This window comes from Seriola aureovittata, chromosome 15 (assembly GCF_021018895.1).
Source record: "Seriola aureovittata isolate HTS-2021-v1 ecotype China chromosome 15, ASM2101889v1, whole genome shotgun sequence".
Classification (NCBI taxonomy): domain Eukaryota; kingdom Metazoa; phylum Chordata; class Actinopteri; order Carangiformes; family Carangidae; genus Seriola; species Seriola aureovittata.
The window spans coordinates 16,926,084-16,940,823 of record NC_079378.1 but is presented as its reverse complement, the minus strand read 5'-3'; the positions used below and the strand labels follow the sequence as shown (position 1 = coordinate 16,940,823).

General features: G+C 40.0%; 2 protein-coding genes across 2 annotated transcripts in view; both read left to right on the top strand.

Annotated features, from left to right (window-relative positions):
- LOC130182930 (neuronal tyrosine-phosphorylated phosphoinositide-3-kinase adapter 1) overlaps window positions 1-2,928 on the top strand; it is a 32,750-nt gene extending 29,822 nt beyond the window's left edge. Inside the window, exon 7 of the mRNA XM_056398145.1 lies at window positions 221-2,928. Coding sequence (XP_056254120.1) covers window positions 221-652 — 432 coding nt within the window. The 3' untranslated portion in view covers window positions 653-2,928. The remainder of the gene's footprint in view (window positions 1-220) is intronic.
- A 987-nt stretch (window positions 2,929-3,915) lies between these two features.
- On the top strand, window positions 3,916-14,645 carry atp1b2b (ATPase Na+/K+ transporting subunit beta 2b). The gene is made up of 7 exons (XM_056397133.1): window positions 3,916-4,323; window positions 8,733-8,861; window positions 8,954-9,061; window positions 9,284-9,489; window positions 9,745-9,804; window positions 10,346-10,441; window positions 10,612-14,645. Exons 1-7 carry the CDS (start codon window positions 4,233-4,235, stop codon window positions 10,777-10,779), a joined length of 858 nt encoding a protein of 285 aa, XP_056253108.1. The 5' UTR covers window positions 3,916-4,232; the 3' UTR covers window positions 10,780-14,645.
- Window positions 14,646-14,740: the final 95 nt, after the last annotated feature.

The following is a 14,740-nucleotide window of genomic DNA, read 5'->3' as shown; positions in this document are numbered from 1 at the left end:
CGTCTGGTTGACCCTCCCTCAACCTGTAATACATGAGGCAGCGCTGCATCCTGGTGGCTGTCCAGAGGAACTGCAGTTTTATTTAACATCTTAGGAGTGGTTGTCACCGTTTACAGCACCGCAGTGATCTTTCATGTATTGTAGAAACTTAATACTAATATACTATACTATACTAATGTCACGAAACACCATATGAATTCAGTGACTTGACTTTTTCCAGCTGCATGGCCTGGCCCAGCCTCAAGTGCCCTGCAGTCCCAGCAGTCCCAGTGTGTCTCGACAGCAGCAGCAGCTTCAGCTCCACCAGCAGCAGCTGCAGTTAAAGCAGCAGCTCCAGCAGCTTCAGCAACAGCACCATCTGCAGTTGCAGTTCCAGCAGCTCGCCCAGCTGGCGCAGGGACAGCCTTCGGTCAGCGGAGGCACCACCCCATCCACAACGCAGACCCAGAGAGATGGCAAGCTGCTGGAAGTCATTGAGCGTAAACGCTGCCTGTGCAAAGAGATCAAGGCCCACAGGCGCCCTGACAAAAGCCTGTGCAAGCAGGACAGCATGCCCATCCTCCCTAGCTGGAGACGGACACCTGAGCCTCGTAAGACTGGCACACCACCTTGCCAGAGGCCACAAGCCGTCGTGTGGGACACGGCTATCTGAGGTGGGACAAAACACGCAGATAAGTTGAAGATGGTTGAACAATTAATAAGAGATGAGAGTAAAAATGGGTTCAGAAACTGGAATATTCTTGGTTTGTGGTGAGATGATTGCCACAGAGGCAGGAAAGATTTTGGACAAAGAAGAATTTGCAAGCACTCTTCCTGTGTGATAAACTGACTGGGGAACAGTAATGGGTTATTGGAGATTGAACTCATTTGGAAACAACCATCAAAAAAAGGCTGATAAAAGATGTGAAGAAAAAGAAGTATTACAATCAGACTAAATTAATTTCTTACCCAGTTGATTTGTACTTGCTCTCTACGATGTACTACATTGATGTGTTCTAATTGCCAATGATTTTTGCCACAAAACACCAGTACTATTGCTACAAAATGAAGACACCAACTAAACAATAATGGGTGGGATGTTTTCTGTGATTGGTGTTGCCAAATTTCCTCCTGACTACTTGAGACATATTTTCTCCAACACACAGTTGTCCAACACGCATATAAACTGCTTTGTGGGTGAGAAAAGGCAAGATTCATTGATAAGTTATTGAAGTGTTTCTTGAAATCGTGAATGCATATGAGATGTCTTGGTATCAATAGATTGTCATTGTGGATGCAAATAATCATCACTGAGGAGTAAAAGCTACCTACTGTATCTGTTTGCATATTTGTAATGTATCTATTTACTTTCTCAACGTTTCTGCAATTTTATAGCAATATGCTCCCAATGCCGGAGCAACATAATTAAAACTTGTGTCAACTAGCCTAACATACATATCTAAGACTTGAATAAGTCATATTTACTGTGTCATTCTCTGCATGTCACAATAGACATACAGTATTGTAAAAAAATATATATAAATATATAAATGTGTAGAGATGATCATGTCAGACTTTTACATACAGCAGATCTTCACTATGATAATATCATGTGGTTGTATAAAAAGATGAATATGTTGCTTGGGGTATCATTAAAAAAGGTGGTGTGACAGATGGCACATACTGTGCAGTCCAGTCAATCAATAGGTCCAGATCAGTGGTACACAAACTTCATCACTCATGCTTACCCACAGTTGCACATAAGTGATTGTTCCTCCACACAGAAAAACAAGCACTGACACCCATCAACACAGACTGTACAATATGGTGCAACTGATAAGACTGTGAGTATTGATCACCTCAAACAGAATGCTGGAACAATCTGCACAAAACATGGTATACGCTTAGGAGAAATTAAACCCTAATGTACTGTAAATAGATATGTACAACTGTATTGAAAATGTAGCAGTTATTTCCATTTTCATACTTGTAATCAGTACATATTATGTAGCATATACTGTATAAACATAACTTTGTTCACTTGTTTTTTCTAAAAGAATTAAGTACTTTATCTGCTGCAACCACTCCATGCATTACTTATAGTTGTACTAATAAACAGTAAGCCCTCTAATGAAAGGCACAGTCCAACAGTTGTTTATTTAAATTTATGCAAGACTCCCTTTAAGCTGTGTTATTGTTTTATTTATGTCTTTTTTTTCTACATTCATTTTTATTTGTGTACAGATTTCTTGATTTTTGGAATACTTTGCTGCTATCTTGAACTACAGGTGTTGTTCATTCAACTACATGGTGTTACCATGAGAAACATTATTAATATAGTGGTTATTGTTACATATTTGTTTTATAAGCCACGTGAAATGAAGTTTGTACCTTGAAGAGTGAGCCCTTCTGTAATAGTATTAAGGCACTTGAATGTCTCTTGGTTGTTGTTGTTTTATGATAGTTAGCACCAAACTGTACAGTACAGTACACCCATTGAAAAGAAGACCTATCTAAATGTTTGAGAGTCACTGCTTGGCCTTTTGTTTTAGTTCCACCTGCTTGTGTTTGACAGTCGAGGGTTTTCGAGCTCACTGAGTCCATTTTCAAACAAACACAGGTCAGGTTGATGGAAATGGGCAAGTGCAATGCATGCAGAGATTCCTTATACTGAAAATGTCCCAATGATACTGACTATTGTGCCCAATTTAATTTGAGATACCAAGTAATCACCTTACTATGATTCCTTTTCACAGACTGATATGGAACCCTAGGTATCATTTCCCGAAATAGTTTACAGAAGCTGTTGGTTTTGTGTGTCTACTAAAACAGTGGCCATTATATGAGTGCCATACTATATTGATATGGTAAGATACGGTGTACCTTGGAAATCACTGTAGTGCTATATTTGCATTGATATTGTCATTAAAATAAATTTTATATAATGAACTTTACACAACAAACAGAATTTTTGCATGTTTTCATGCCTCATGTTGTTTTCCAGCGGAGATGCTGGGGAAGTGGACATTATGTTCCCTCTGCACTTCTGCAGCAGGTGTTGCAACACCCACAGTTTCCAAATGAGGGCGCTACTTCACTCCCCACTGCTGCTCCTGCTGCTGTTGCTGCTGTTGGTGTGGCTTTGTGCAGTCACCGCGTCAGTACAGCACACACAAGCAGTTGTATCCAGACTCAGACTAATCCATCAGACCTTAAACACCCTTCATAGTTTGAACTGAAAACCCTTACCTCAGTTATTACCCAAAAGTCGAATGGTTAGCGCGGGATTCCACTAACAGCAAGCGCCACAGCATATTTTAACCTGTCCCTAGCTTCCAATCTGCTGCCACTGCAAACATGTCATTTGGGATAGATGAAACAAATATTAACAAAATTTGTTTCCAAATATGAGGTTTAAACAAATCACATCAGCTGATGCAGTTGTCTAGATAGACTAATAGACTTCTCATTTATTGTGACAAAATAAACTTAAGACAGCAGGCCTCTATGACACCTGGCCCCTGGCTCACTCAACCACTGATTTTAATTAGGAAATATGAGATAAATAATAACGCCCCTGTGGTTAGGCTATAATAGCAACATGGTGCTAATTTCCAGATCGATAATTAAGTACAATAAGGGGCCTATACATGTATCAGCGAGTAACACAGACACTTTAGATTCCTTTAGGAATATCAGAGGGATATTTTGCAGATTTTTCTATGGGGACGTGACGATACGGACCTGGAAGCCTATGGAACGATGCCCTCAGCCATCATACCATTTGCTGGCGAGGTTGTCTTTCATGCGTCAGGGTCTGTGAGGAGGGAGGATGTGGCGCAGGTGATTGGCCGGGGATAGAGGATGAGGTTGAAGTGGGTGGGATTTGGAGAGGGTGGGGGTGCATGTAGAGAGAGGCGGAGGGAGTGCTTTACCGCAGTATCACTAGATTTCTGCAGCACTCATCAAAACTCTGCGGCATGCAGACAGGAGCTGGGGGGGAGGGCAGTTACTAGGTCTGTGCTGAGTGTACGGCTGCTGCCTCTCTTCGTCTGTTGCTGTTATTAGACAGTCTGCAGTGGTGTTTTGAAGCGTTTAGGTAGACCTCTTGAATTGCCTCTCCTCTGCACGGTGGTACAGTAGAGCTCTCTATCTCTCTCTCGCTCCCTCTCTCTGCTGTCTGGCAAATTGTTTCAACCCGGTGCTTATTGCATAAGGGCGCATTTAGTAGAGGTCCAAACTTTTATGACAAAATGGCCAAGGATGGAGAAAAAAGCGAATGGAAGGAGTTTATATGGAACCCGAGGACGAGGGAGTTTCTGGGCAGGACGGCGAGCAGCTGGGGTAAGTCCTGTCCAGCTACAGCAATGCAGCAAACATGGTCCCTCTGCCCTGTAACAGGTCTCTGTCTTAGTCTCCTCAGCCTTTCCTACAGGTTCAGCAGAGGACTCCTTCCGAAATGCTTATGCCATGACTATAATGTAAATTTGACCCTGATTGAAGTTGTCTAAGTTGATTATTTCCCCTCAGTGTTCAGGTGATGAGATGGCTGTCGCTGTCTACTACAGTCTGGTGCTGGAATCAGAATGCGGCACCGCTCCCGTGGAAGCCGGCGGAAAAAATCCTCCTGCCTAATTTTTTTTCGTATATATAGATATATATCCATATATATACATATCTCTATATATAAATGCATATATTTATTTATTAATTTATGCAACTGCTTCCCCTGCGCAATGCGCTCAACATAAGGGTGGGGGAATATGGTCTTATTTTGCATTTGAATGTGCCAGATGACTGCAGCATTGCCGAAACAGGTTCCACTCTGTTGCAAAGTGCATATCATCAGCTCCCTCCTCTCTGTGGCAGAGTGCTTCAGCTACAGCTTCAACATGAATTTTGCTGCAGAGAAGACTTTTTGTAGGGAGATGGCTCGCTGAAGTTGAACATTGAGATTTGGTTGTGTGCCTGTAGCTGTACATGATGTCATTCATTTTCTGGTTTATCCCCCCACCCCACCCCACCCCCACCCGAGATTTTGAAGGGAGATCCAACCCCAGCCTCTGTCTAACACAATATATTGCCTTGTTCTGCTGTCCTCTTTTCTGCAACCAGCCTGCAACTATTTCAAAGATTCATGAAATGATAGGGCGCATATGGCTCTGTTCTAATGACATTGGAGCGTTTTAATCTGGGTAAAGCCGAGGGCCAAATGCTATTTGTATCACCTCCAACTCGGCCCCTCCCAGTGTGTGTAAATCAGTGAGGGATTTAATCCTAATCTAATGACTTCATTGGCTGATGGGGAAGGTATCAATTCAGGACATTCTTGCAAACTAAACCACTCTCAGGAATTTAGACTATTTTTGATCTTTCCCATTAGAGACATCATCTTCATGACAAAAATGAAGTTCAGTGTTTGTGGTCGAAATAACGCCGGAAGTGGTTTTACATGCAATGGTATTCTGTTGATGATGTTTCATGAATGGACATTTGTACTATTCGTGCAGAGTTGGGAATCATTGACTGTAGCTTTCTTTGCTGGAATCCTCCCACAGTGTACGACTTAATCCAGCTCAACGCGTCCCAGGTGCTTTAAGGTCTGGTGGCCTTTTTAAGCTGTGCTCTCTAAGGCTTGTTAATTAGGCTATTTCTGTAGTCAGTCAATACATGCAGGTATGCTAAACTTGACATTTCACCTTGGCACTTCCTCATTCTCCTAAAGATGCAGACATTGTACGTACTGTACCTCTGCTTCCACTTGTTTGACTTTGACTGGCTTTATCTACAGTCCATCCATCTTCTGTACCCACTTGTCTCAACATGCAATCAGCAAATGGAAAGAACACACCCTAGTCAGGTTTCCAGTCTCCTTAAAAGACACAATTCTTCTTTACAGTTATTTTTATGCAGTATAATGTTAATTCATAGCATTAGATCAAAGGCTTCTTTGAGGATGAAACACAGAACACTTCATTGTGTGTCCCACTTTGCATAAAGAGCTATAATGATATGGAAATAGCCCTGATAAAGTGGAACGGCCCTGCAATTTTGATGTTACATTGCCACCAGCTGACACCAGGCAAACATGGTCAAACAACTACTTCTATTTAAAATAGGACTAATTAAGTGTTCTGCACCTCCCACTTCCAAAAACAACAAAAGGCTCTTACTGGAACATGGGGAAAGAGCCTTAAAAGGAACAAAATTATGATGCTGCTCTTTCTGTATGACAACACACTATATATACACTATATACAAGATAATAATTAGTTTAACAATTAAAGAGCCACAGCTCAAAGCTATCCATCCTCTCTCAAGACCTTTTTATTTTTAGTTCCGAGGCATGTTTATCACCAATCTACAAAGCAAATGAACACCATGTCCTCCTAATTAATTCTGAAAGAAAAGAGACACCTCCCATCATTATCACAGAAGAAAGAACAGGATGCTGAACCATCTCACCCCGTCCTTTTGTTCTCTGCTTTCAACTCCCGTCTGCGAACAAAACCATGGTGAAAGAGAGATGCTTCGCTGTCCATCATCAGCATGGACTGAGAGGGCAGACTGTAAACCTAACACCCTCTTTGCCAGGGGGAAAGCCACCCTGTCTGCACGCTTGACCCTGTATACACGTGTGCACATCTAGTCTCCCCTGGGTGGTGTCATATTTGTGGTTAGCACAACATCCCTCTGAATGATGGAGAAAAACTCTTAAACACTTTGCTTTGTCGCATCTCACCTCTGATGCCTCCCTCGCTCTAGTGCCTCCAGCTCGGTCCGGGGCCTGGAGCCTGACTCTGTATATATTTAATGACTCAGCTTTGGTCTTTTCCATGCTACAGATGGGATGCTCACTGAAGTCTTACTCAGCCATTCATTAATTTCAATTTGGATTCCAATAATTCAAGGAACAATTGGATGAAAAAAAATAACCCCTCTATAACTGCCCCCTGTGGAGCAGCTTCCCTTTGACATTTTGTTATGGATTCCTGTAAGCCTGGCTGTGCGGGGAGGTAGATGCAGCACTGAGCCTGCTGACAGAGCGAGCGAGCTCCACGCTGGGGGCCATCCAGCAGAGGCACAGGGTCAGGGCGCTCAGCTGCTACCCAATGCTGGCCTCAGGTGTTGATGCTTAAAATGGGGGATGTGTCATAGAAAATGCTATTTATGTTTTCCTGCTCTCTACGTTGACAAGAATGCCTGAGAGGGGACCAAACAGCAGCTTCAAAGGAATTTACTGATTTCAATTATAAAATAAAATAAAATATATAATATAAATGATAAATAATAATAAAATAAATTATATATATGTTATGTATATGTTTGTATGTATATATACATACACACACACACACAAACACACACACATATATATATATATATATACACATACACATATACGTACACACCTGTATATTGTATATACAGAAAAAGGATACATTTATTAATTTATTGATTAGAAAAACAATCATTAGTTGCAGCCCTATTCTCTGTCTAATGTAACATTATCACTATGATCTTCTTACACTGTTCATGAAATAGGCCTAGTCCATGATGGCCTGTAATCTCCTGACCCTGTGGCTCAGTCTCCAGGGGGTCCCTGTTCTCCCTCCTCCTGTATCCCCCTCTGTCATCGTTCCTCCTGCTCTGCGGACAGGGCAACTCCATAATGAAATTGGTCAGACACCAGCCGTTCAGTCCTTGGTTTAATTCACAATGTTTCAGGCTTGGAGACAGATTACAGTTATGTGTCAGTCAAGTGGATGGAGGAAATCAAGCATTAACATACAGTTGTTTATGTTCTGACTATTAATTGATAAAAGTAACTTCATTTTAGAGCATGTTGTGTATTTAATGATATTATTGTGTCTGAAGGACGGTTGTTCGTGTGTGTGTGTGAGAGAGAGAGAGAGAGAGAGAGAGAGAGAGAGAGAGGGGCAGATGTTGCAGATGGAATGAAGCCTCTAGTTTAATGAGGATTATCTGGCCTCCTGCGTACATGTTTGGTCCGAAAGTGAACAGACGCAACACGGCAATAGCAACAGCAACATTTAATTAAAATGAGCTAATTCCATTATCAATTCAGATGCAAGATTATTCATACTTAAAAATGTGTTTGCACATTATAGTAATTATGAAATGGCTCAACAAGTGTACTATGAGAGAGAGAGAGGTGTGGCTACAGCAATCTTGGCAAATGAAAAAATGATTGAGAATGTTATTGTTTTTTTTCCATAATGCATAATAAAACAGTGAAGGCTGGGTCTGCATTTGGCTCATGCTGCTTTGAAGCAAGCAACATGTAAACACAGATATAAGACTTTGTGATGTTTAGACATGATGCAGAGCCTCTCCACAACATCAAGTCCAGTACATATTACTGAGATCATTTGCCATAGGGAAAGGGGAGCTGTTCTAGTGCATCTTTGGCAATAGTTTGTGTAAATTACCTAATGTTTGTTAATAGAATTGTCAATGAATTATTGACTATTTTATTCTTATACAGTATATGCTGCTTATTACAATGGTCACTTAATGTTTTTAAAAATCAAATTGAACTTAAATGAATTCATTTGCAGTTAAAGTGAAGTGAATGTTTTGTCTGTGGGTTACAGATAAAAGCATAGACTATTATTTTGTATGTTCACATATAAGTGAGAAAATTATGTAGTTAGTTACTATTAATAATATTCCATTTCTCACTGATATTACCCACAGTTGATACAACTCTCTCCTCTCTTTGTCTACAGGTCTGATTCTTCTCTTCTATGTAGTTTTCTACATCTTCCTGGCCGGTTTGTTTACACTCACCATGTATGTCATGCTGCAGACCTTGGACGACCACAAACCAACCTGGCAAGATAGGCTCACCACACCAGGTGCAGCAACTAATGATACAAAGTGCATGAACACAGGTCACAGTGTGTGCTGCCGTGTCGTGACCTCACTGCTGTCTCTCTGTCACTCACAGGCATGGTGATTAGACCCAAAGCAGATGAGACCTATGAGATTGTCTACAACATCCACAAGACTGAGAGCTGGGACATGTACACTGAGACCCTGGACAAGTTCCTGACACGTAAGTCTGCCTCTCGTCCTCTCACACAGTGCTCAAAAAGCTTACTGCTGTGGATTATCCAAAGACCCAGAATGAATTGTTTTTACCTAATAAGAGATAATTCCTTTACAGTCAGCGGTATAGGAGATTGCCTTGCACTGGGGTTTTAGATGAGTCATAAGCTCTTACAAACAAAATCAACCCCCCCGCCCCCACCCCCCACCCCCTCCCTCCCCACTGCAGCCTACAACAACTCCATCCAAGCCCAGAAAAACTATGAGTGCACCCCAGACCAGCACTTCCTGCAGGATGACAGCGGCGACGTGAAGAACAACCCCAAGCGCTCCTGTCAGTTCAACCGCACCATACTGGAGGACTGCTCTGGAATGGAAGACCGTTACTATGGATACCAATCGGGCAAGCCATGCATCATCATCAAGCTGAATCGGGTATGAAAGCGAAAGAGGGAAGAGAGGTGGATGTTGTTGCTAGGAGACATGGAGTGATTGAGATAATATGACTTATATGGAATGATGAATAGATAATCCCAGTAAAAGAAAAAAAGTCAGTATCAAGATTATAGATTATTACATTTTTTTTTTTTCTGTCATATTTTATAGCAATTTTAAACATTATTTTCCACATCTCTGTGTTGGAATAGTTGGGAATGGTGCTGGAGATGTGTTTTCTTTCCTTCTCACCAGGTGATCGGGATGTTGCCAGGAAAGAATGGACAGGCTCCGTATGTCACCTGTGGTGCAAAGGTAATCCCCCTTTGTCTTTCATAACGAAAGGCTTAACATAACAATTTGGATTTCAGCCCATTCATTCATTGTGTCTCGCTCTGATCTGCAAAAAAAAAAAATCACCTATTGCTCATCCCCATTTATCTTTAAGTGTTTGTGTTTGTATTGTTTCAACTGTCATATCTGTGTTGCATGCCAATTTGTCTTTTTCATCACATGTGTATGTTGCTGGTCTTTTTTTTTTTTCTTCCTCTTCATCGCGTTCCTGTAATTTGTCCACTCTCAGAAATACAAAATTGGCAAAGATGAATGGGTAAGAACAGGACAGAAAATGTGTCTCGTAGAGTATAGATTATATTCACAGATGCGTAGCAGTAGTGTATATTGCAGTTATGTGTGAGGTGTTTCGCATTAAAATGACTGCTGAAGTAGATGGTGGGCACATTAGGAAATGAGATTTAGAGAAAAGAAGGAGATTAATAATGCTCCCCTTCTCTTCTCCCACATATATAAAGTGATCTTTCAGGCTATAACTGATGAAACTGTTTCACACCCTCAGACGGACGACGCTGACAAAATTGGAGAGTTGATGTACTTCCCTCCAAATGGCTCTTTCAACCTCATGTACTACCCTTACTATGGCAAGAAAGCTCAGGTAAACCTGTGTTCAATCAAAAAACAGAATATGTTAACGATTGCTGTTGATAACAGAGCAACTTGTTTTGTTAACTTGGCATTTTGCATTTCCAGATAGTTAATTAATATGCACCAGATAGAAAACATTGGCTCCTAATCTTTAAAGATGTCATTGGGTCTTTTTTGCAGGTGAACTACTCTCAGCCTTTGGTTGCCGTCAAGTTCCTTAACATTACTGTCAATCAAGATGTCAACATCGAGTGCAAGATCAACGCCAACAACATTCCCACTGGAAGTGAAAGAGACAAGTTTGCTGGAAGAGTGTCTTTCAAGCTGAGGATCAACACTAACAACTAGGTTGACCTTTTCCTCTCTTGAAAACTACTATCTTCATTCTCTGCAACATTGCACATACACAGAAACAAATTGCAGTATTCACACCCTTTGTAGGATTTGTTTACAACTCCCAAAGTTTTGGGGAAATTGTCCAGTCGCATTATGAGACGAGGTGAGGATAAAAGGGTGGTAATCCTGTCATTATTTCTGTCTGTGAGCTTTGGGACAAATTCTTTCCTGTACATTAGTTTGAGGTGATGTCTATTTATACTGCATGACAAACTAGGGAATATAAAGGATGTGAACATGTGTTTTCAAAGTTTGCAAGGATCAGCAACATTACCACTTTATTGCTGCTCCCCTCCTGCTGCCTCCTTATAGAGAATCCCTCTATATATGAATATACACAGATTACAATACAAAATGTGTATATCTACAGTATTTATACGTTATCATAACCTTATGTCAGTACATCTACTTTGTTGCACTTAAAAGAATATTCCAACAGACTTGTGTATATCTTGATGGATGGATGCAGAGAAGAAGCCATTTTGCATGTGTGTATTGTCTTTTGTGTGCTTTGAGGGCAGGAGGCCCCTTTGTCCCACCTCTCTGCTAAGTGTGAAATAAGGTTATGTTAAACCACTGACCACCAGGAGGGACCGCACTCGTATCCTCAAAAAACCTCACGCACAGCAAGTGTGTGTTTTCGAAAACAACATACAGTAAGTTAGGAATCTCAAAAAAAAAAAATGGGAGTAACAGTAGAGGTCCAAACCTTTAAGAGTGTGTTTGTGTATGTGTATATGTGTGTGTGTGAGTGTGTGTGTGTGTGTGTGTGTGTGTGTGCGTGTGTTTGTGCATGTGTGTTCCACTCACAATTCCCATCTCATACTGTAGGTCGGGAAATTGCATGCAATGTGCAATATTCATTAAGTGACAAACATTATGAATGCTTGAGTCCATTCTTCAGATGAGAGGACTCCTATTAAACGATAATTATTTTGGATCATCACACTGGTTGTTTGACCCGAGAGCAGCTTTAAAAAAAAAAAAAAAAAAAAACAGACATGGGTATTTGGTAGTTGCTGGGAATGGTCATATCAACACCACTGATGCCAAATGAACTATGAGCCAGTATATCAATCATGTTTCAGACATCGTGACAACATTACCTTAAGTTAGCAAACACATGACTGTTTTAGCCCCCAGAACTCCCACTCAGTTAGTGGTGAAACAGAACTTCAGCTCCCTGGCTCCCAGACTACAATTATCAGCCCAAACAACCATCTCAAAATCATGTGAAAAACAGGCTGCACAACAACGTTACACTCCCTGTCATTGTCAAATTGATTCCTAAAGTTACCCCAGGAGCAATTTTCTTGTGTCTCAATTTTTAATTAATTTAAACATGAATATTTAGAGGGTTTTTTTGTGTGTGTTGCATCTATTTCATATGTATCAGAAATAGATGCCATTGTCATATTTTGTATTGTTTTGCACTGGAAGTGTGCTTCTTTTCTTCTTTTTTTTTGAGAAGCTGAGTTGAATTAACCAACATATGTACAGTACTGGAGGAAAAGGATGTAGGAAGTTTGTGTTTGTTCCCTTCGTTTCATTCATACTCGTTATCATCCTCTAAAATATTCATACAGGATATCAAAATGTATAGTTTACATCTTCTTTTAAAGGTGACTAGAGACTTGACTATGTGAATTGTTAGTGGGTCAGAGTTCTGTTTTAGAGGCCTGGAGATTTGCTTCTACGTGGAAAAGGATATTTTCTCCATTTGATTTATTTATTTTTTGTTGTTGTAGTATTCTCCACTGTTGTGTGAATCAGGCTGATGGCAAAGCCATCTTGATAACTAGACAACCAGTTTGAGCAACCAACCTCTTTAAAATTCACAAATTATGCCTGAGTTTGGTGCTGGAACTGTTCACTTAAGGTGTATTCACAGGCCCACAAACACCTGCATATATTTGTGGTAGAAATCTGTGGAGTCACACTTTTTAACATTACATAGGCACAGCTACAAAACTGTACCAATGCCATGTCATCACAGCTAATGTGGAACACAAGCATCTGTTCACTCACATTAAGATCTGGCCCGACTCCACTGCTTAATTTCTCTCCCAGCAGTGTGTTTCTCAATATGCACACAGATATCTCACAGTGGTCTAACAAGGACCTCATGATCAAATCCGTCTTGACGAAGAAAAAAAAGAGACAATTGGATATAATGTGATTATCTGATCTATAGCTGAGGGGTTATTCATAAAGGTGGATGTGTCATCTGACGCTCTTGTTTTTGCTTTTTGTGAGAGTCCACACTGACCACTTCACATGCATTTCTCCTCTGGCATTCCTACAACACTTACTTAATTTCACTGTAATCTCTTAATCTGGTCGGCTAATCCAGAGCAGGCACGCTGAACTTCTTTACCCTACTTTGTCGCTCCTCCTCCTCCTTGTGTCAGTTGCTTGAGTCGCTATCATCGTCTTCAAGTTGGATAAAGCAAGGTTCATTCCTTTCTCTTTTTTTAAAATTTTTTTTAGTGCATTCAGTCCTATTTCCCCATTCATTATTAAATTCAGTGAAACCCTTTTAAATCACAACTCAGCAAATAAAAAATGTTTTGCTTCATCACCTTATTGGACATACTTGTTTTACTTATGTGCATGCGAAGATTTGCTCTTCAACCAAAGATCTTCATGACAGTTTAAATTTTATTTATATTGCTGCTCTGACACATCCTCAGCAGCAGATCTTAGTAAGGATCTCATGCAGAGATACTGTAGGATCCAGGTGGAGGGCAACAGATCCTGTGTTATTTAAAAGGCCTACTCTTATGTAATAATAATAATGATGATAATAATAATAATAATAATAAAAATAATATGCACAAAAGGAACACATTTCACTACAACATAACAGTGCCTCCTGGTGGACAGACTGTGTTGTTCCCCAGTGTCACAGAATGTTATTTCCTGTTGTCTCCATTTATCCATTTTTTTCTGTGATAATTTGGAGATGTCCTCAAAAAGCAATATATTAATTTCTTTTGTGGCTGTATGATGTATTTATTGGAAAGGCTGTAACAAAATTAGTGCAACATGTATCATCAAGAGCAAAGAAAAAGGAAAGAACATATAGAAAATGCATTCAGGCAAATTTGCCAGTGTGTATTACCACGATGGAACGATATACAAAGTATTGTTTTGTTTATAAAAGAGTATTTTTATTGCTATTTTGTTGTAAAGAGGAGAGAATGTATTAGCTTGGATTGTATCATGTCATGGGAGCTACTTGGTAGGTTTTCATCATTTAATTCAACAAATGGCAAAATGTTAACAGCTTGGTTGGAAAATGTTTTTTGTTTTTTATGTAGAAACATTTTTTGTCATTGTTTGAGTCCTTTCTACTTCCTTCAATTGAGCTCAAAGAGGCTTGCAATGAAAGTTCTCTGAACACTGGGGTCTGTTGTATCAGAATTAAGACAGATTAATTAAATGTGCTAAGTAAATGAGAACGAACATTGCTGTCAAAGAACTTTCAAGTGTAGACACCTTCGAAAAAATTCTCAGAACAAAACAGCACCCATAGTAAATGTCAGAGTCAATTATTTGTGTTTGTAATGAGTAATTTCAAGAAACCTTACCCCCATCCACTCCTCTCACCTTGCATCATATTATTGCCTAAGACTGTGGTGTTCAAGAAAGGAACCATGAAATTTGTTGAAATACTCTCACCCAAAAAAATTATAATTCTATTCTGGATTTTTATTTTTTGCTCTTACTGTATGTATATTTTTGCTCATGTTTACTGCAAACCAAGATAGAGAAATAAATAAATGTAATTTAAGGGAATTTAAACTCAAAATTAATTTTTGCCTCTGCCTCTCAGTCATCTTTCCTTTAGTGTTTATTTACAATGTCTCCATGTAATTCACATCAATCAAACTGTAGTCAACTGGAGTCT

Coding starts and splice junctions, on each gene's coding strand:
- atp1b2b (XM_056397133.1), top strand. CDS start 4,233: ATGGCCAAGGATGGAGAAAAAAGCGAATGGAAGGAGTTTATATGGAAC. Junction 8,862..8,953: donor AGATAGGCTCACCACACCAG/GTGCAGCAACTA, acceptor TGTCACTCACAG/GCATGGTGATTAGACCCAAA. Junction 9,805..10,345: donor ATGTCACCTGTGGTGCAAAG/GTAATCCCCCTT, acceptor TCACACCCTCAG/ACGGACGACGCTGACAAAAT.